This window comes from Ambystoma mexicanum, chromosome 9 (assembly GCF_040938575.1).
Source record: "Ambystoma mexicanum isolate Mex_15411 chromosome 9, UKY_AmexF1_1, whole genome shotgun sequence".
Taxonomy (NCBI): domain Eukaryota; kingdom Metazoa; phylum Chordata; class Amphibia; order Caudata; family Ambystomatidae; genus Ambystoma; species Ambystoma mexicanum.
This window is the reverse complement of record NC_090931.1, coordinates 600,546,647-600,568,393: the sequence shown is the minus strand read 5'-3', so window position 1 is coordinate 600,568,393 and position 21,747 is coordinate 600,546,647. Positions and strand designations below refer to the sequence as shown.

At 47.3% G+C, this 21,747-nt stretch overlaps 1 protein-coding gene across 7 annotated transcripts in view; it reads left to right on the top strand.

Moving 5' to 3' along the window:
- ABR (ABR activator of RhoGEF and GTPase) overlaps nt 1–21,747 on the top strand; it is a 1,582,060-nt gene that overhangs the window by 1,541,703 nt on the left and 18,610 nt on the right. For all 7 annotated transcript variants that reach the window (XM_069615233.1, XM_069615235.1, XM_069615234.1 and 4 more), the window contains 3 exons: nt 937–996; nt 5,711–5,820; nt 12,071–12,210. In XM_069615233.1, coding sequence (XP_069471334.1) covers nt 937–996; nt 5,711–5,820; nt 12,071–12,210 — 310 coding nt within the window. The remainder of the gene's footprint in view (nt 1–936; nt 997–5,710; nt 5,821–12,070; nt 12,211–21,747) is intronic.

Genomic DNA, 21,747 nt, shown 5'->3' with positions numbered 1-21,747 from the left:
CGGCCAATAAAGGGCGCCTTCCATCCAGCTCAGTAACGTAAGTTTACATGAAACCGAGCCCGGCCCAGTGTCTATTAAAGAACAGCAGGGGGGCTGAGTTCAGCCGCACAACACGGAGTCCCCCGCTTTTCTGCATATGTTGGCGCGATAAGTGACGGACACATCCGGCAGCCCCTTAGACTCAGGCGCCCCAGGTCCAGTGCTGTCAGAATTTTGGATGGGGGGCGCACCTCTCTCGCACGGGGCGCTGGCAGACTTGGGGCCGGCACTGTTTTGATATAGATAATTAGTTCTTGTATAATTAATGCTTCTTATCAAATTCTGTTAAGTATATCTGGTGCATATTAATGTAACTACATGTAATATGTAAAGGGTTTACTATATAAACCCTTAGCGCATAAATAAATGTGAACATTTTAAACTTTGTCCACGGTTTGTTTCAAATGAAGTCTTTCATGTGCCTCTTTCTGGCATCGGTGGCTTCTTAGCGGTGGTTGTAATGGTCTTACAGATGTGTTCCCATTGCCCATCCAGCTCGGTCTTTATTCCTCCTGAAGATGGTCAACTGGGTGCCATTTAGTTGACTAAAAGTAATGCGCGCTTTATAAAGCGCGTTGACACTTCGTCCTTGTGAGTAGGCGCTACTGCAACACTATGCTGATAAGATTCCCATGATTGCATAAAGTGGGCAGCTCTGCTTTTTCCTGCTGTATGTTCTACACACCATCTTCCCATCACACTGCTGCCTTTCCCGGGATTCAGTAGCCGCACGAACGCGGCTCTTGGTGTTTTGTGACAAACGGTGCTTGTTTTCCAGATGTTTGTAATGTGCCTTTATTTTACATGGCTTGGCGCTACCTGCGAGCACGTTTACATCTCTCTGGACCGGTTCACCAGACTCCCAGACTAACGCCCTCTCTTCTTTCCATCCCACAGCTGGACCCGCAGACGGTGCAGTCCAAGAATTGGCAGATGGATGTAATAGAGATGAACGGGGTAAGCGATGCCCGTTGGCACTCCATCCTATTTTGTTTTATAAATTAAGTTAATGTGTTGTATGGCGCATTCCCAGCCCAGTGCGGACAGGGCGCGCTTCAGTGGCAGTGTAACGAGCTTAAGTAAACATAGATGGGAGCCTCATTGCCAGCGAGTCATTGGTCAAGAATAGCCTCAAATTGCATGAAATGCAGGGCTCGAGTCCTAAAAATGTTTTTTTTTAAATGGGGACGGGGGGGGGGGTTTATGTGGCAAAGTGGCATATGCAGTGGGGAGTCACAGGCAGTGAACGTAAATTCACAGACATTTGCATGTTTCACTTTAAGATGTCTTTCCCAACTCAAGAAAGTCCACAGAACAAATGCACTTTTCCCAAGAGAGCACTAGTTCTTAAAACATTGCTTGCTAAATAGAAACGTTTATTTATTTTATTGTACATGGTTACAACAAGAACTTTTACAATCAACATTACTTACACACAATACTGACAACACACACAACGTACGAATCCACCGTATCACAATGCAGAAAATACAAATCAAATCCAATTCACACAGAATTAGTTGATCTCATTTTACAATTGCACAATCATTACAAATCCTGTGGCAATTATGTATGACTAAAAATCAGGTTCATCATATGTACATATCATGCTTGAACGTGTGCATTTGAACATTTAGGGATTTGGCTCCATACGATCAGATAGGTGGGTACGGTAGAACCCCTCTCCAAACCCTATAACGTGCTAAATGGACCTTGTTGGAATCTGTGTTTAGACAGAACACCCAGAACTCGGTAGATTTAATCGAGTTCTAGTCTTGCACAAAGGCTCCCAAGTGGATCATGTATAGGGGTCCCATACACAGGCATTCCGTAAGCACATGATATGATAGGTTATTCATAAGGCGCTTAATACCCAGAGGTTTATAACCACGGACCCGGGAATCGTCTTGCTTCCGAGGCAAGCACGTTGCCCCTGAGCTATCCTCCCGTTAAGTCTCCCGATTTACCTTCACTTTACAGATCCTGCAATATCTGACATCCATGGGCAGCTTCCATTTAGCACCGCAAACCGCCCATACTGGTAACTGGTTAATGTACAGTTTTAAACGAAATCTGCGTACAGTGGGGTCAGGGCAGAGCGACGGATAGCATTCAGGGTTTCATGTACCAATGGACTACTGATGCCATACAACTGTTGCCCTTTATTTTTGCAAGGGGATCGTAGTTGCAGTGCCAATCCCAGTTCGCAAGGCAGCCATTAAACGCCCCTTTTAAGGTAGCAAAGATGGCGCCTCTTCTGAAGTCCCGGAACCAATCAATTTTGTTGCACAGCTCCCTGAAACTTTCAATGTGTGGGGTTAAAACACCCCCAGCTTGGTCAAGATCATAGCTCTCGCCCACTTTAGACAATAAGGGGCAAACTGGTGCAGTCTTTGCCTTTAGCATCAGGGCACCACTTCTGGAAAATTAGCTGTGCTTTCATAGAGAGCAACCAGAGCTCGAGTCGCACATATTCAATTGAGGTAGATCCCGATTACCCCGATACAGCTCTCCAAAAGCAGCCCGCTACTACATGTAGCCACTTCAGATCCCCCTTCACTGGGGCTTCCAGCCCCATAGAGTATTGAAAGGCAGAACCACAGTTTGTAGAAGGGCAAAACACCAAGGTTTTTCTCTTGCCCTTCTAACCTTGGATTCAATTATGTCCCCATACCCAGGTTTCTTCAACTTCTCAAGACCCAGATATTTGTATGCGTCAATGTATTCAATTGTACCAACGTTAACCGTGATTGTCCATCTATTCACTTTTTTTGGTGAGACCAGCATAGCTTGCGTTTTGCTCAGATTCATCGTTTGCTGATTATCATTTGCATACAACCCTAGTTCATTGAACATGCCCTGCAACCCGGATAGCATGTGATAGAATATGGCCAGGTCGTCGACGTACAACATCCCCGAAACAATTTTGGGGGAACGCCCTGCTCTACCCATGAGCCCCGTACAGCAGAAAGTCAATATGAATGTTTCATGACGATCTGCTCTAAGATTCTTGTGGTCTCCCTGTTAAGTTTCTTGCCTCACAGCCTCCGCGTGGCCTGGGTTAGAATTCCAGGCACCGGGGAGGGGGGGGGCTATAGGGGGGTGCTGTCGGCCCCATGAAAAAAGTAGGCGGATGCAGTCCACCCTCGTGTTTTCCCCCAATTACTGAAGCCGTGCGCCAGGGAAGACTGGCTGTTAACATCCCTTTTGGAAATGCAGGGATGTTCTCTGGTGAGCAGCACACGCTTTCATGTGAGTCAAGCATGGCCTGCATTTAATTGAGCGCCTACATCTCCGGAGGCAGCGCCTCTAGGCTCCCACCGACCTTTTGTCCAATAGGTTTGGTTCATAACACTGCACTAGGGGACCCTTCTGTTGGTTGCTAGAAAGAAAGTGCTCACCCACTACCTAGGTCAGGATGGCCTAATGTTTTTTGGGTGCCTCTTAAGGTTGTGTGTTTGTGTGGAGAGGGTGGAGGGGTGAGTTTGGGAAGGGACTGCAGTCCCACAATAGGGCCATCTTTCTGATCCCAAGAACATCCTTGGGGAAGGTTCGCTCCCGTCACACGGCCACTGCTTAGGCGATTACCATTCATGCGGCAGCATTAGAAGGCTGCACTGGAACAGCCGCAACCTTGTGAGGAATAAAGGGGGCTTCGTAGCCAGGAGGGTTCGTGCCGGAGATGCAGAAATACGTGCCTGGCCAGTCTCCTGGATCAGAGTCCACATGGGAAGTCTGAGCTTTGCAGCAGGCTGCACCATCCCAGGGTAATTCAGCGGGAAAGGCAGGAGCAAAGCCTCTTATTACCATTAGAAGACAGCCGAGGCGATGGGCAATGCAAGCACAGAGGGCTGCCATTTTTCCCCTAAACTAAACAAGCATTGGTAAAGCCAGCGATTTTGGCTTTTGTGTAGATATGGGGGAAGGTATTTGCCAGTCATTGCAGTAATGGTACTAACTGGCCGTTAGTAGTAGCAGCTTGAAATTGGGCACGTACCTTGGCATATGATAGCAGTGCCTGGTAAATGTCTATCTAAAACTATACACAAGCCAAAACTGTTGGCTTTGCTAATGCTTGGTTTTAACAAGCCTTCAGTGAACGACTGGCATACTGCTTCTAAGTGGCTAAAGGCAGACCTAGTTAAGACATTTTTATTACACCAGAAGCCGTTTACAGCACCAATGAAGCCATTAGCTCCCAGAAGACTGGTTCGAAATAAAACTGACACACTTGGAGTGCAAAGTTTGATTTTAAGGCTTGATAAAGTTCGCTCAAAGAAATCCGGGAGGGTGTGTTTTGTGTGCGGAGGAGCGGGAAGTGTGTGGAAATGGCCATAGGGATTAGCATGGCCATGGCCAGTCAATGATTGGGTAAATACCGAAACAACCCATACAATCATTGTGTCCCATTCATCTGCCGTCTCTCACTACCTGTACTCAAATGCCTTAGTTTTGGCTTATAGGAGGTGCTAAAACACCACCTTGTAGCCAAAACTAAAAGGAAAGGAGGTCAATCATGGACAGCCTCATGCTAGCTTCCGGAGTTAAGGGACTGCGGTTGAGTTTTTTGTTTCCTGCAATGCACGTGTTTGAATCTCAGAATGTATCGGAAATGGTCTAACTTCTATTGCGACAATATGTCGGGCATCTCTGGTTGCAAGTGCGACAAAACAATCTTAATGGCTGGAACCCCTGCTAACCACTGGAGAGCAATTAGGGTATCATGGGCAGAGTGGTGTCTCCCCCACCTCCCTTGACCTCTCACCATGCAGCAGAAGAAAGATCGAGCTGGTCACTCATGTTCTATATGAAACCCAGCGCTTAAATACACATACTCCAGTCTCCCACCCCTTCATGCTCCGTGCCACCTCTCAGGGATAAGGCACGCTCCCTCAAAACTGTGACGCGAGTCCGACTTGCTGTTTGATGACCAATGGTTACTTTTTTTTGTTATCTCCTGTCACTGACCTCTGCCTATGAAGTGGTAGGTGGTAAGCATGTATTTTGTGTGGCCTAGGTGGAAGAGTTTTAACAACCCTGTTTTTTTTCCTCTCAATCTCTCATACCTCTCCTCCATTAAATACCCTTCCTCCTGTCTCCCCACATTGGGGCTTTCCCTGCCTTCACTGTCCCATTTGTCATATTTCTTTACTGGGCGACTAACCCATCTCACTTTACTCTCCCTTTTTTACTCCACCAATTATGCATGTATTCTCCCTCTTTTTCATCCTCTCCCGCACTTTCTCCACTTGCTTGTTTTTCTTTTCCTTCTTCTCTCATCACTCTTCAAACCTCCTTCACTGTTAATCACACATTGCCTCACTGACCACTCCTTACTGTTCTGTCCATGTTCTACCTGTTCGTCGGTCAACCCCATTCCCTCCACCTCACCCCCACTCTTTCCTGCTCTACCTCCCATTCTTTCTGTCACTGCCACTCCTTGTTTGCTGTCCATTCCTGTATCCTCCTCCACCATCTTTTCTAATCTCCCATAATCGCCCTCCTGCCGCATCCTTTCCCTGCCCTCCTTCCTTTGTCATTTCTCATCCTCTCCGTGTATCACGGCCCATCTCACCTTTGCTCCTTTCCCCTTTTCCCAACTCGCTTCTCTCTTTCAAACCTCCACCCTCTCCGTCTGCTCCTTGCTTTACCCCCCCCCTCTTCTCTTCAGATCAAAGTGGAGTTCTCTATGAAGTTTACCAGCCGAGACATGAGCCTGAAGCGGACTCCATCCAAAAAGCAGACCGGGGTATTCGGAGTGAAAATCAGTGTCGTCACAAAGTAAGTGAGGGCCGCTCCTCTCCTTCCTTGCATGCCCCCCCTTCCACACTATGTCATCGCCACTCTGGCCGCACCCCTTACTTCAGTGTTATGACACAGGGACTCTATTCAACCAGAGGATGAAAAGTAAGGGCAGACATGATTTTCCAAATCCAGTGACCGCAAGACATGCAGCCCTATAACCGAGATGGGTGTAAGATCTGCAGTCTTTAATTTGTCCTCTCCCAAGTTACTTTGGCTCAGACCAGCAGTGCGTGTGTTTATACTGCAACTCATTTGCTCTCATTCCATTTGATGTCCTTCTTTTTCCCCAACCTTGCACTGTCATTAGCTGCTCTCCATTGCTGGCCATGCTTCATCGCGGATGGGATCCCAGCCTAACGCTGGGCATGGCCACTACTTCTTGAGTCTAGGATTAGGCTGGCCAGGGATTTAAGGACTGAGGGGAGAGATGTAAAGAGCGGCCATGTGCAGCTGCAGAAAGGAGCCCCATTGTGTATGGGGCACTTTTCATGAGAAAGGGGAAAGTATTGCAATGTTCCTCTACTTTGTGTGTAAGGTTTTAAATACTATATCAACCAAAGCGTTACGTTTGTTTTCAGCAACTGCTGCTTTGTAGGACTCTGTGATAGCGTTCGTTTTTTGTTAACCTACCACTCTCGGCACACGGTTCCATCCCCAGGTGTAATACAGGGAAAGTCGACTCGACTTTTAGACGGGTCCATCCATATGTAGAACACTCGACACACTCTTAAAGCTCCCTTGAGTTTGGAGGAGAACCCCAAAGCCTTCCTCTTTCCCCCTTTTTAAAAAAAGTTTTACTTTTTATTTTTTAAAGGAAATGTAATTAAGTGTTTTTAAAATGGTAGGTCGATGGAAATTGTAGTCGCTTTTCTGTGAAAAATCACTTTGTAGAAACAACTGAAGGTCAATTAAATGTGAGAAGAGATGGTTTGCTCCTCATGAGTTTGTCTAGTTAATGTTCCTTTACTAGTCCATGTGTTCATTCATCCAGCACTTCGTTCATTGCAATCTCTTTCAATCTTGCGCGTCTAAGTCACGAGGATCACGAAGACCATCCACTCGCTCGCTTTTCTAGAGACCCTCTACCTGATCTCCCAGCTTTTTTCCTCCAACATCTACAGATCCCATTGTGTAACTTGGGGGGGAAATATACGGAGTGGAGGGGCACAAATGTACAGTCTGTCTCCTAGTACAGGCCTTTTCATGAAAGGATCAGGCAGTGGTGTACATCATTTGAGCAGGTGGTCTGGCCAAGGGGCATGTCGTTAACATTTGACTGGGAGGGACATGAGAGAAATAGTGAGTGGAGATTGGGTGCCTTTTACCAGGTATGCATAACGATGCTTTAAGGCGGGATTTAGGTACACTGGCTGAGTATTAACTGGACGCAGGGATGAGGTGCATCAAGAACATGTTTATTGTAGACAATCAAGGTAGCGGTACAGAAACAGCCCCTGTGCGGAGTAGCAGAGCCCCCATCCACCTTCGACTCAACCTCTCTCCCTTGCTCTCAGGCAGGATGGAACACTGTCAAAGCCCTATAACACAGGCTGGCCGAATCACCGGCTGGACAGCTGGGTGGTGCTGGTGCCGCGGTCAGGGGAAGCGAGGAAGGGGTAACCGGGGTGGGTGTTGTGACAAACCACCGGCAATGAACCATCAGATGCTGTTGCTGCTCGTGTGTGTGTGTGTATATATACCACGCCTCCTTCCCATTAGCGACACAAACAGGATCCTCCTCCCGGGGACTACTTTCTTGACAGAACCAACAACACTCTCTCTTTGTTCCATACTTTCACATTCTGTAATTGCACGGCACCACCCAGGACCTCTCTAACTGCCATCTTCTCGGAGAACCTGGAACATTCTTTGGGAACCACTTTAAGTCGCTCTTGGGGGTCTCCCTTGGGTGCCGTCACCTCTTGCACACACTGCAGTCAGTTGTGGCACACCTTAGCTTTCCAGCCCTCTCATTGAATCCTCTCACGGACCTCATGCACAACCACATCCACAATCGTGGACCTGTTAATCACACAGGGGCATAGCCCGGTGCTGGGTTTACACCTTCGCAAGACCTCAAATGGGAAAACCCCGGTTTTAATTATGTGGCGCCAGCCTGTGCTGGGAAACATTCCATGACCACTATAGCCCAATCCCCCAGGTACCCACGAAGATGCAGAGGTCATCCATACGTTTCAGGTTCCATTTCTCCATGACCGCATTTCCCATTGGATGGGACGGTGCGATGGTGGAATGTTATTTTCCATTGTACCGCAAAAATGCTTCCTTCTAAAACGAAGATTCTAAAAACGATATTATTCTTCTAGAGCTAATTTCTTTCCTCACCTTCTGCCACTTTGATGAAAGATCAACCACTATTATGGCACAGGCATCACAAACTACCTTAAAATTGAGTGGCACCAACATGTCTAATAGCTGATGGGGGCTCACGATGATTCCCCTAAATGCAGGCTCACTGACTCCTGCAGGGACTTGCTACCTTTTCTTACTCTTACTAAGGGTTAGTGTTCCAATTGGGATGGGGCGTGCCTTATTTTTCTCTGTGGAATTTAGCTGGTTTCACTCCCATCCACTGTCACCTTACCCTTCTACTATAACACATTCTCTCCCCTGACTCCTCCCTTCCAATCTTTTCTCCCTCTGTTTCACTCCTCTTTTCTCCTGCCTCCACCCTTTGATAACTCGTCTCCCACTCAACTACTACCGCCTTTCCTCCTCCTTTCTCTGCCTACCACTCTCGTCCCAACACTTCTACTCTCCTCCCACCACTAATACCCTTCTCCCTCCAGACTACAAAAACGCCCTTTTACCACCCTGTACCAACTATTTCACATTCTCTCCTTACACTAACTCACTCTACTCAATCGCCACGCAAGTGTGCACACTCAAACTGCAGAACAGCCATCACTCCTAAACCAACACCTCACCTTCTATGCATATTCCTCCACAAGTCACTGCTTCTTCCTGCTGGTCTCTTGGTGCACCCCCACCGCTGACCTCGCCCAAATCACCCACATTTCCTGTTTCCTTTTCCTGGATTAAAATCTCCTCCCTCTGCTGTGATTTGCTAAGTATTCCCTACCTAGGGTGTGCATGTTTGGCTTGAAGTTAGAAGGCAGGGCCCAAGCCCCATCCCCACTCTCCTCACAGGCTCGCCTCATACTGAATCCAGTGGCCGATGAAGGCCGATATAGAGGTTTATGTTCCTGGGTCCTGCTCGAAGGAATTTCCTGGTACGTCTCAAGGGTAGGGACGGGTATGCCACTCGAGCCTATCCCCAGTGGTCTAGGGGCCCAATGGGGTGTTTCTCTCTGTTGGGTTGGGAGCTCTGTGTGATTCCTTTATGGGTAAACAGCTTCTCCTCCTGCTGGCGGCGCGTTCTGCCGCGTACCATGCTCACACCCAGCTGTCTCTCGCTCCGCGCAGCATTCTGGTCCTCGTCCGGTCACTCGCAAGGCCTTCGGGGAAAGAAAGGAGACTTGTTCATATTTATTTGAAGCAGGCCCCGAGCAAAATCTGGTCAGCACAGATGCACAAAGGGGGATGAATTGACTTCTGTTCTTCTCTGTTGCTATTGCCCCATTCGAGGATAGAATAGGGTTGGCTTTGGTTTTCCTTCATCTCCTGCCTTTAGCTGAGAAAGGCTGTCACTGCCTCTTGACAAGGCCATAGTACTGGCCTTTTCATAGGAGACCCTTTGTTTTGCATATGCCAAGATGAACCTTACGGGCTGAATTATCTACCTTCTCTCTCATTCCCGCAGGAACAAAAATGTAATAGCCCCTTACCAAAAACCTTTCTTTGGAACTCACGTAACACCTGAAATTATCTTCAAGCCCTTCAGTTGGCCACGCATCTCGCTCATACCTCACAACTTTTCCATATGCTTCATCCTCTTGGCGGTATTCATCCTACAAATTTTCTTGAAGGCATTTCCATACTTGAAAAATCTCTCATCTTTCTCGCTGTCATCACTTGTATTCTGCTCCATCACACAGGGGATGGCATTCCTTGACATGGCACCAGCTACTGCAGTCTTTCGACCACTCGCATGCACCATCTTGAAATCCAGACCTCCTCCTCTGTGAAATTCCATCCATGGCGGAAACTGTCAACTGCTTATGTTCACTGATTATCGTAAATTCTCTCCCTCACAAGTAGGTTTTGAACTTCTTCACCCCCACATACTCGCCAACTCTCTCTCCACAGTAGAGGATCTCTTCTCAGCTTCTTTGAGAGCTTGTCATGTGGAAGTCACTGTACACTTTTCTGTTTTATTGATCTGCAGGTCAGCGCCAGTGTACAGTGGTGGGTGCAAGTCCTTGTTAAAACCTTCAAGCATGGGAGATTCTGCAGTGTCTTTATAGATCCGATTAAATTGATTCTCGCATACCATACACCAGTCGAATTGGCAGTCTTCCATGTGAAAGCCTCGGAATTGTTGGTTTTGTTGGACAGATTCTTTACACATTTTCTATAAAATTACACCATCCCTAAAATTAATTAGATTTTTTTAAAAGCAAATCCGCCTCTGCTTTTGGGTCAGGGCGTGGTGACTAGCTCAGGAGAAATCTTCTTGGGGCAACGAGGCAACGTTCCCCTGCAGTGTTTCTTTAACATGGGGTGCAGGGGCTCTCCTATGCGCTGGGCCAGTGTGCATACGCTGTCATCCTCAGCACATGTTACTGCCTCACAGTGCTTCGTCAGGATAGCCGAGGTTGTCACCTTGACCTAGTTGTTGGTATCTTTCGGACACAGGGACGTGGTGCATCAAGGACGGTTTTTTTTTTGTAGACAATCGAGATGCAGAGTAGCAGAGCCCCCAACCACCTTCCACTGAACCACTCCTTCCCTCTCACGCAGCCTGGAACTGCATCTAGTCCCTGGAACACAGGCTTCCAGAATCACCGGCTGAACAGGTGACAGGAGCTGAGGCCGGGGCTTGGGAAAAGCAGGGAAGGGGTTAACCAGGGCGGGGTGATTGGGTGACCCATAGACAAAGAACAATTGGATGCAACTGCTGCTCATGTACTAATGTATAAAGGACCATGGGCCCATGTGCGGATGTATATAGCACAGCGCGTTGTCTCGGTGTTGCAGCAGCAAGGGGTGAAGTGCACTTGCAGCCCTGGGTCTAGTCCCACTTCTAGAACTGCAGCGGGTGCCCCAAGTCAGGAGTTGGATCCATTTGCAAAACTGTGTTAGGGTCGCAGGATTAGTGTGAAAGTTGTTCTGGGTGACTGAGATCCAATATCTGCAAATAAGCGCTGGACAGTGGTTCCTTAGTGTCCAATGAGTATCAATTTCCACACACGTTCGGTGTTTGCAACACTTGTTGATTTATTTTTCCTTCAACATTTTTTTCTCCCGACATGTGATGTCACTCTTGTGACAAGCATATTCTTTGCTTAATCTTTACATGTGTTACAGAATATGTGATATACTTCTATTCCATTAGTGCCGACACGTGTTTCAACCTATGAGGTCTTTCTCAAGGCAAATGCAGGGGTAGCGTGTTCCCGGATGGTTGGAATTGCATCTCCTATAGTCGGCAATGGTTGAGGGTGGTGCCTCTTCTCCTCGGGTGAGGGTCCTTGCAGTCTCTCGGTCTCGCTGTGATCTGCTTCAATGAGCGACGACACACACTAGCACAAGACCAACAGTTCCCAACAAACTCTCAAATCACTTTAACAATGTGCATTGTGTACTGTAGAAGACGTGTGCTATTGTTAATGGGGTAGCTGACGGTGGTGTAGGTCAAGAGACCGAGGAATTGCAAGGACTGAATGTGGATCCTGGTAATGGAACCACTGGGATATTGCATGCCATTACTCCAGATGTTACTTCCGGTACCGTGGGGTTGAGGTGTAATGCCAGTATTTGGATGCCATTTGCTGCCGGTCACGGTTGATGAACATTGCAAGTATTATCTGGGACTCCAGCATTAGTAGCAGGGACTGCTGCTGGTGGCATCGAGGGGCATGCAATATGACGAGCTGTACTAGGGTGCCCATCAGGTGTGGTGATTGAATGGGGTCTGCAGTTCATGCATGGATTACTTCTGTGTTCCATTTGTGTGAAGACTTGATGGAGAACTCTAACATGACCCATCTGTCACGCCAGCCCAGTAACCTGAGTAATGCATGCGCACATGGAGTCCTAGCAGTATCTACAGTTTAGTAATGGACCTCTTTTCTTCCTGCAGGCGCGAACGCTCCAAAGTGCCTTACATTGTGCGTCAGTGCGTGGAAGAGGTGGAAAAGCGTGGCATTGAGGAGGTGGGCATCTACAGGATTTCGGGTGTGGCCACCGACATCCAGGCTCTGAAGGCCGCTTTCGACGCAAGTGAGTACCCTGCCAACAATCTAGAGAAATGTCTCTGGGTGCGAAATAAAGGGCAGGTGGGAGAGCATAGAAGCAGAGACTGGGCACAGGAAGGTGGAAAGACTGCACAGACGCAAGGAACACCTAAGTAGGCTTGGTCTGGCCTGTAGAGGGCGCTACCCAAAGCGTCAGCATAATAGGTTCGTGTAGGCCGCTTTTGGGGGCCAGTGTGATGATTTAGTGCAGTGTTCTACTGGTAGCTTTGATCTAAGTAACTGACTCAGGGTGCTTTGAAATGCATCAGAAATTATAACAAAGTGCTTGCATGTACTATAGACGAAATCTATTACAAAAATTCACATTTGCGGATGTGGGCCACTTCCTTTTGGAGCCTTGCACTATTTCTGTCCGGATCTATGTGGTGTTAACGAAAAATGTAATAACTAAAACTTTAATGAGTCGAAATTAGCGTAAAAATACTGAATAATTTTTTATTTTGGGGGTCCCCACTAATCCCTGTTTCCCTATTATAACCCCAACCCCACCCGTTTGAATCCCTTACCCCACATGTATTTTTAATATAAAATTGGGTGTTTTTTCAATATTTTATATTCGTAAAAGTTATTTATTTTATATTCGTTAATATCACTGGATACAATTTTGTCCTAGTCCAACCCTGCAAAGAAGTGCATACTTTGAGGGCTAGTACAAGATCTGAAATAAAGGGGTGCAAGTCAGACTGGCAAAGGCGGGAGGTCGAGGGGGTTGTATGTTTGGTGGCTCATTAGGGTGGCGAATGGCCGACCCTGCACATGTGCATCCTGCATAAGCCATTCAGTGGGCTTTGCCCAGAGGAGCCTTGACCCTTGGGTTGAAATGAAATGCATAAACGTTATGATTAAAACAAGTGAAGTTTTTTTTTTAATAAAATGGATCAAAAGTTTGAAAGGAGGATTTGGGGTATTTTCTGAAACGAAACCTTGTTTTAAGAGACACTGCCAAATTGTGCATTATTTAAATACAAGGAACCCTTTGGGTGCTCATCCGAGAGAAACCTTTTAAGAGATGAGTTTTGAAAGCACTTTCCATTCAACGCATAAAGAAGAGAGAACGTGTTTATATCTGGGCCATGTTATGTCAACATTTTGAAAAATGGCCATACACATTGGCTGAGAGAGGTTCTCTAAGCAGATCGAGAAGCCCAGCTGCAGACGCTTCACAGATTGTATTCCCTCGCGTTTACCTCTCTGCGGTTTCATTTCCGCAACTCACTCCGGTGGGCTATGCTACTCCTGCACTGCCCGGCACACTGCTTGTGAAGGCAGACTCTTTGCCTACCAGTAGGTGGGTTGTGTTCCCCCGTGACGCCCTTTCACCCCCCCAAAAGGTGCCTGGCAAAGATTCCCCCCCCACACCTCTGATACACACCTACATATGCCACGTCTTGGCCCAGGTGGTGATTCACCTCCGAAAGGGCAGCGCTCTGATCCCACAAAGGGTCTCATTGCCCGCTCTTGGAAAGGAAGTGGGGGGAGGGAGAGCGTCCCAGTTCCACCAGCCCTGCCATATATATAATACTGGTGGTGGAGACATCCTGTGGCACTCTAGGTTCAATCCTATGGAAAGGCATCCCTGGCCGTCACTGACTTCCCATAAACTTGACCAGAGTTCTCAAAGCTCGACATATTTTGAGCTCCCCTCATCTTTTCCAAAGCTGGCCTAGACAGTTACCTTAGACCGGCTTCATCGTGCATTATTTTACAAGTATTTTTCCTCCCCCCTCCCCTCCCCCACGCCCCCAGGCAAGGCGTGATCCAGCCTTGAGGCCGTGCAGAATGAGAAGGCCTTCAGCTGACTCCCACAGACATCTTTGTAATCTCACTGGCTTCCCTGTGTATCCTCAAGGCCCTGTGAAGACAGGTATTTGGTTTTGATCTCTTTTTTACAATAGGTAACAGAGATACAGCTCACAATGAAAACAGTATTTTGGCACTGAAGTCACAGAAGTAGGAAAACCGTTGCAGTGACGTCTGTCGATAGATGTATTTCTGTTGGGAAATTAGTACCTAGATAGTGGCCCCCATACACTTTCCTTGCTCCTTCACTTCAAGCCCGTAATTAACGCCCGGGAAAGAGGAGGATAGGAAAGGATGCTCCAACAGGAGCTGACCACCTTCTCCCGAGGCAGCAAACAATAACACAGCAATTGTGGTTTTAGCCCCTCCATGAGACCCTCCCACTACAGTTTCTCAGTGGTTCCATGTGTTAATATCCCCACAAAAATATCGCCATATTTTTGCGGCGATATTTACCCATGGACCCTGCGGGGGACACCCCCGCAACCACCACATTATTTTAAAATATGCGTGGGACACCCCCGCTCCCACAAAATATCCCACCCAAAAATATTGCCTGTGGCGAGACAAACGGCCATATGTACGGCGATATTTTTGGTGGGGATATTTTGTAGGGATACCCTCTCAATGCACCGCACCTGTGGGTGGATTAGTGATGAAATCAGCAGGGAGCGGAATGTAGAGCCAGATCAGGAGTCCACACCAACCGGACAGCATGCAGACGCAACACGAGCACACGATGTTGCCAATCCAAACTCCAAAAAGCCAGATCCAGGCACAGCAGGAGAAAGTCCACAGGTAAGAGTTCCACAAGGGGAGGTTGGGTTCCATGTCCTACAGATTAGGGGGTCCAGAGCAGGAGACGGAGATCCATTGAACAGTTCCTCCAGCGACCACCAAGCAGGAAAGGCATAGCAGTGCCGACGCTGGGTACACTGTGATGGAGCTTGGCAAGGCGGTGAAGGAACAATCTGGGCATGAATGAATGGTTGGGAAGTGCTCCCTGAATGCGGAAACACTGTCAGTCTCGCTCACCACATAGTTTTGATCCCGATGAGTCTACGTGACGGACCTAAAATAACACGTGAGAGTGACACGGATGCAGTGACCTTCCTGGGAGTTGTAGGCGTGTTCCACGCAATTGGAACTGCCACTACCAGCCAATGTTTGTGGTGCGGCTGATCCCCAATATGGATAACCGCTGGCCCAGGTTGGGAGCGCGGGCAACTGACCATTTCATACACTTGCCCATCCTACTACCATACCGCTGACTTAGTTACACTAATCTGAAGTCCAGATCCATCTTGAGAACACCTGTGTCCCTCCCACCAGAAAAGGAATGTAGAGGAAACCGGGGTTAGGTTTGGACAATAGAGTAATTGCACCTTCCTACAACGCTTTTGTGTAGAACTCACGCAGGTATCCCAACATCCCACCCGCAGCATCACAGAAACCAAGCATGATATATTTTTTGTATCGCGCCCATACACAAGTGTTTCAGAGTAGCCCTGCGACCAACACCATGTGACTATAACATTGTCTGTAACCCAGAACCACTAGCAAACATAAACCACTGCAGATTTCTACTAGGGTGTCAGTTTCCTGAGCCTTTTGTCGACTTGTGACACAGACACCATCCTCCTCCCCTTAGCAAGCATCAACTGAGGAACAACCTTTTGCAATTGAAACCGTCTTTTGTTCAGACTCGGCAGTTATCCCCATCTGTTGCAACCTCTGGTGTTGCATGCTTTCACCCACTGGCCTCCCTTCAGGAAGTGCCGTTCCTCCTCCATGATACTGCCATCTTTGTCGTTGCTTTGGAGGGACAGTCCACCGAAGGCGCCCTTGGCCACCGGCCATTCCACTTCCTCTGCACCTTACGGGATCTCCAAAACCCTGTCAAGGTTCAACATGTGAGTCTCCTGCAAATTCAGCAGCAATAAGCCACCCACTAAAAGTGTAGGTCTTTCCCCGACCCCATCGCCATGGGCTGCGATATTCCACTACCTTTCTTAAATAGCAATGGCCTACCGGTGGAAGCGCTGCTCAGTGTGATCCACTTCTCCAACAAGGGAGACTATAGTAGGTAAAAACACGCTGGTGGTGTCGCAATAGTCACCATTCAAACTCCCCAGGAGCTGCCTGATTGCGTTTTTCGCTCCCACCTGCACCACAACAAGGTGGCAAGTGATCTAACCACCCGCAGTGCCGGTACAGCACTGTGCCGTGTTGAGTTGGCCTCTCATCTATGACCCTCTTCTTCAGATCCATATGATATACAGCAGGATCACCATATTTTCCGAGAGGGGGTTCGGGTATCTGCTGCCAAACCCACTCTGGGGGAAGTCTTCCACAAAGACTCTGGCACCAGCTTCACCAAAGGGGCTACAGTGGTGGAGGGTGGTTTTAGAGCTGCCCCATCAGGGCGGACTAGGATGTAGCCTATATTGGCGCCTCTACGTTAGTTCACTGGTTCCAGCCAGGTCTTTATGAACTACACAAACCAGAACAAATGATCTATAACTCTGGTGCAAAGGAAGGAGTGCCCCTGACATTTTTATATGGGTCATTTAGGGATCTTACTTTAATAAAACATTTTTCAAAGTTACTGAAAATTGTACATTTTTAAAGTACAATTCAAACACCACAATTGTCCAACGTGGATTTTGGGGTTTATCCAGGAAGGAACTTATTTTAAACGGTACTTGATCAGTGTGCACTATTAAAGATCCGTTTAATTTTTAAATATCATAACCACAGCTAATATGCTTCAAACACCACTCAAAAGCACATTTAAAAAAACTTTTGTAGATATATCGTCTCCTGGCCGGCAGCAGATATTACCGCCCTCTACAGGGCCAGTGACGGGTATTTCCTGCTGCTCAGTGCCCAGTGACTAACACAAATGTTGGCACAGTTTCCTGGAGAGATTGCCAGCTTCCACGTGGTAATTGATGGACAATAGCAACTCCCCACACACCCTAATGATGGACATTTTCGTTTTATACTTAGCAATGCAGCACATTATATCTCGCCAATAATTAAACAATAGTGACTTCTATTTATAAGCAGCTTCCAAATGCTTAATGGCAGAGGTTGCTAGGTTCTACGTGTCCGCTCCCAAGAAAAAATACTGGCAGCGGATTAAGTGCTGCCAGGGTCGAAGTACAGCAGAGGGCATCAGTAGGGCATAGCTTGGCAAGACCAAGGTGACAAGGAAGAGAGCAAGCATAGAACACAGCCTGAAAGTGTAAGTCATGAAACAGAAGGACTAGAGGAAGGCAAGGACAGGAAGAATGCCAGGGAACCACGCAAGGAGTGGTGAATAGGGAAAGGAAACGGGTGGCAAGGCAATGCCATCGGGAAGTGTGGAGACGCAGGTTCGGGGGGGGGGGTAGGGGAGGTGTGGCAGGCAGTTTAACTAGTGCGGGAAGGTGGAAGTCTGGAGATGCCATTCGCATGCTGGTTGGCATGGCAGCTGAGAATGCCAGCACCACTGTGCATATGCAGAACATAGCCTATGATCCAACGCGCTGTTGTGGTGCAGCCAACATTGCAGCACCTTCTCTAGCGCTTCCAGCTTTCAGCTTCTGTGATTTCCATGGCGGGGACCACCACCATCCCAATTGGAGCATCTAAATTTAGAAACTGACATACTTGGTAACAGAAGCCAAGCCCTAGCCTCCACCCCCTCCCCAGAAAGGGAAAACAAAGGTCTTTAGTCTAGATAACTTCCAGTACATACTCATTTATCCAGAAAGGGGTTTCCCAATACAGGCCCTCTACGACATCGTTCCCATCCACCACCAGAGCAATGTTCTGTATCATTGCGCATATTACACGAGCATCCAACTAATACAGCCCCATGATTCTGAGGGACTCCACAAACCTTTCAATTCCAGAGTGTTTTTCTACCATTCAGACCGAGAGCAGTTCCAAGAATGTTGCTTCATGTCATTGGCTGTGGGCTACAAATGTGAACATACCATCACTTGAATGACTGCCCGTGGAGGCTGGTAGTTTTAAGGTGGTGTTTCAGACTAAGCAATCAGCCAAGGACTATTCATAGGCCTGTCCTATACAACGCGAGGCTGGGCTTAAGGTCTACAAATAGAATGACGTCTTCAAATGGCAATGCAGGAGGTCCAAGCGAAACTGTAGAAAACTTCAGGTTCAGTCCTACAGAATGGACTGCGGCCCGAAGTTTACATTTCCGGTTTTGTCAGTTCAAGTGAAGGGCTGGTGTCCCTTCAACGATTATACAGTCACTCAAATCTCTACAGTCCCTTCAGTATTCAGTACTTTTCTGAAAGCAAGACATTGCTACTGGACGGTGGCCCTCCTGGGCTTGAGTCACTCTGTGTGAAGATGGCAGTTGATTTCTTCCCAGTCTGGGTCCACCTCTCATTCGTGCTCTGTCTGATGTTGCCTCACCCCTCTTCGTTCTTGCTCTCCTCGAACCCAGGTTTATTGCGTAATGAAACCGAGGCTTCAAAAAGTAGGGGCGCCATGTTGGGATCAGGTATCCCTGTCATGGCAGCTGCCTGATCATGCTTTGGCTGACTGCGCTCGGTCCTTCTTGCCCGAATGGCTGTCTCCTTGTCAGGATCCACTTGAAGTACCACTGCAAAAGCTGCTATGTCCCACCAGTTCCTCACTACTCTGTGCTGAGGGACAATCCGAAGCTGCTCCCTGCAACAAGCAGCCAGGCAATGCAGGAATGAGAGAAAATAAACAACCAAACTCTGCCGCTGCCTCTTTTTAACACTAGTCCACGGGAGCCGCACGAGGGAAGAGCTTAGTCTTAGTGTGAGCTCTATTGCAGTCTGAACTTCCTGCCCCTCGTCTGGAAATTGACTAGGTGTTCCCCTTTGTTCCTGGTTAGGAGAATGAACTGCCACAGCAACACAACATGAATGCGCTGCAGTAACGAGCGAGGATGGACATTTTTAAAGTGAATAACAACATTTGGTTGAGGGTGAGCTGTACGCATGTGTGTATATTGACTTTGAGAGTATCTGTCTTACCTACTCCAAGTACATAAAAGGCTAGTACCTAGCTGCTCTACTCCTACATTTATCTACATGTTCGCCAAAGAAGCTCACAGTTTCTCTAAGTTGGCAACTTTCTTTTTTTTTTGTTCTTTCCTGCTTGTCTTGCTTTTATGAAAGCCTCTCAGAGTACGTTCTGGGATGTGTGCAACTGTATTTACAAGTTGGCGTGAATTAACGGTATCCAGTCAAATTTTCGAAATACTTCTTCGAAATGCAATTTTGTCCAAAAAAATGCCAAGAAAAAATTCAGGATGTTTTTATTTTATATGGTTTATTTTGGTTTTGTTCATAAAGTGTAAAAAAAAAAAGGGGGGGGGGTCGAGGGGAACCCCCCCATTTAAAAAATTTAATTAAAAAAAATACATTAACCAAAAAAAAATGTTCCGCCATTTTGCTGTCGGAAAAATGGTATTTTGATAATGTGACGTTCGAAAAAGTCACTATAAACTGAATTAACATAGCACTGGGGTCCCCTTTGAGTTTTTGCATCCACTGGAAATTGGTGCTGTTGAGCTTGCTGTGTTTTACAGTGCTGAGCAGTGTCCATCATCTGCACATGTCCCTTTCTTGCTGCTCAGTCGACAGAAGATGAGAGCCCCTAATTGACCTTCGATACAGACAGCAGGAGGACCACCAAGACGGGTCACCCCGATTGCCACGGTTCCATGTCCCTTTGTCGAAATCCATTTGATTCTAAGTCCTTTTCTTCAAAGAAATTACTTCGAAAAAACTCATAGAAATCCTTTTTTGAAAAATGTGGGGTGCCCCTTTCCCTATACTATTACCCCCCACTCAACACCCTCCGCGCCATTTCTAACCCCTTGCCCTCATTTAGTTTAGTTTTTTTTCAAAGTCATTTTTTTGTAGAAAATGACTTCGAAAAAACGAGTGTCGGCAAAAGAATGCAATGCTGATGGCCTCATTCAAAAAAGGGTGCACCAATATCGAGTAAGAGTGAAAGTGGATGTGAATCCCACAGCCACTGGGGTCCATGCAGTCAATCTATTAGGATACAAGAAATGTGTGCTGGACTACACAGGACATCAAACCAACACCAAGGTATATTCACAGCCCATGGCCCTGCTGTTCCGGGGTGTCATTTTTAAGGGAAATACTGTACCCCTACTTTGAGGATCAAGTGTTGAGCCTAGAGGAGGCATGGAGATAGCCCATGTGATATGATAGTTTATCTGTATTGCGCTCATACACAAATGTTTCAGAGCGCGACAAGACAAGGGAGGGGAACGGGGGAGAGTACAACAAAGATCTTACTAGGCCCAGTGACATTGAGAACGCGCAAGTGCATGGGAAAGGGAAATGGGGAAAGTGCATGGAAGGGGGAGAGTGGAAAGTGCGGAACAGAGGAGAACAGATAAATTACAATAAATACAAATAAATAGATAATGGAGGCTATGTAAAGAACGACATCCATTGAGTTCAGCTGCATCCAGGAGAGGAGAGGTTGTGACCAAGCTCAGTCAGACAAGCGCCTCACGCAGCGAGGCCGGCGCTACAAGAACTGTTACAAAGACTACAAGCAAACAACACGATTGTGTCAATGGAGGCTACAAGGTGGCTGAGCCATATGGCTCTTACAAAAAAAGGGACAGACAAAATATATGTGAAAACGACCCCCTTTCTAGTATTTCGGAATTGATATTGATGCTCAAGAATGCAAGCACCAAATTGAAACTGGACTTGAGGGGTGCCTAGCACCAGATCAGATTTCACAAGTATTACAACTAGTTGACCTCCTTTATCACTCACTCCCATTTGGCACCTTTAGGTACACGAGGATGGCATTCAGCCTGGTGGTGATCTCATTCATGGGGATCCCTTGCAGACACTGGAGACAGTACCACAGAAACTCCCTGCTGAGCCCATGCAAGAATACATGTGTATTCCACAGGGAGATGGAAGAATACCTTGAATTTACCATGCCAGCAGAAGGAGTGAAACCGTGAAACCATGAAAAGACATAGAAAAGGCCATCGCGGAAGCTCCATCTCCCACCTCCAAAGAAGCGTTGCGCCCGTACCTAGGATAGACCAACTACTGTGCCAAGCTCACCCCAGAGTTCTGAGAGGAGCACTGGATATGCCAACAGTTTGGGCTTTTGTGTAGGTGGGAAAGGAATTTACCAAGCACCGCCATAGTGGTATTAACTGGCCATCGACGGTAGCAGCTGCAAAATAGTGGGAGTACCTGGGAATATAATAATAGTGCCTGGAAAATGCCCAAAACTGTTGGCTTTGCCAATACTTGCTTTTAACATGACTTCAGTGAAGGACATGCCTAATCGAGTGGCTCAAGCCAAAGCTAGTTTATCACATTGTTACTACACCAGTAGCTTGTTTACAGCTCCAATTGAGTCATTAACTCCAAGGAGAGTGCCTTGAAAAACACTGGTGGGCAGTACGAGCACAAAGTTTCACTGCAAGGCCTGATAAAGCGAGCTCAAAAAGAGCCCAGAAGAATGTTTGGGGCGAGAAGGGTCAGGAATGGCCATAGGGATTGTCATGGCCTTGGGCAGTTAATGGGTGGGTAATTAACCAAGAACCTACAAGCATTGTGTCCCTTCTCATGTGCCATTTATCCCTACATGTCTTCTAATGCAATAGTTTCGGCTCGGAGGTGCTGCTTCAGGG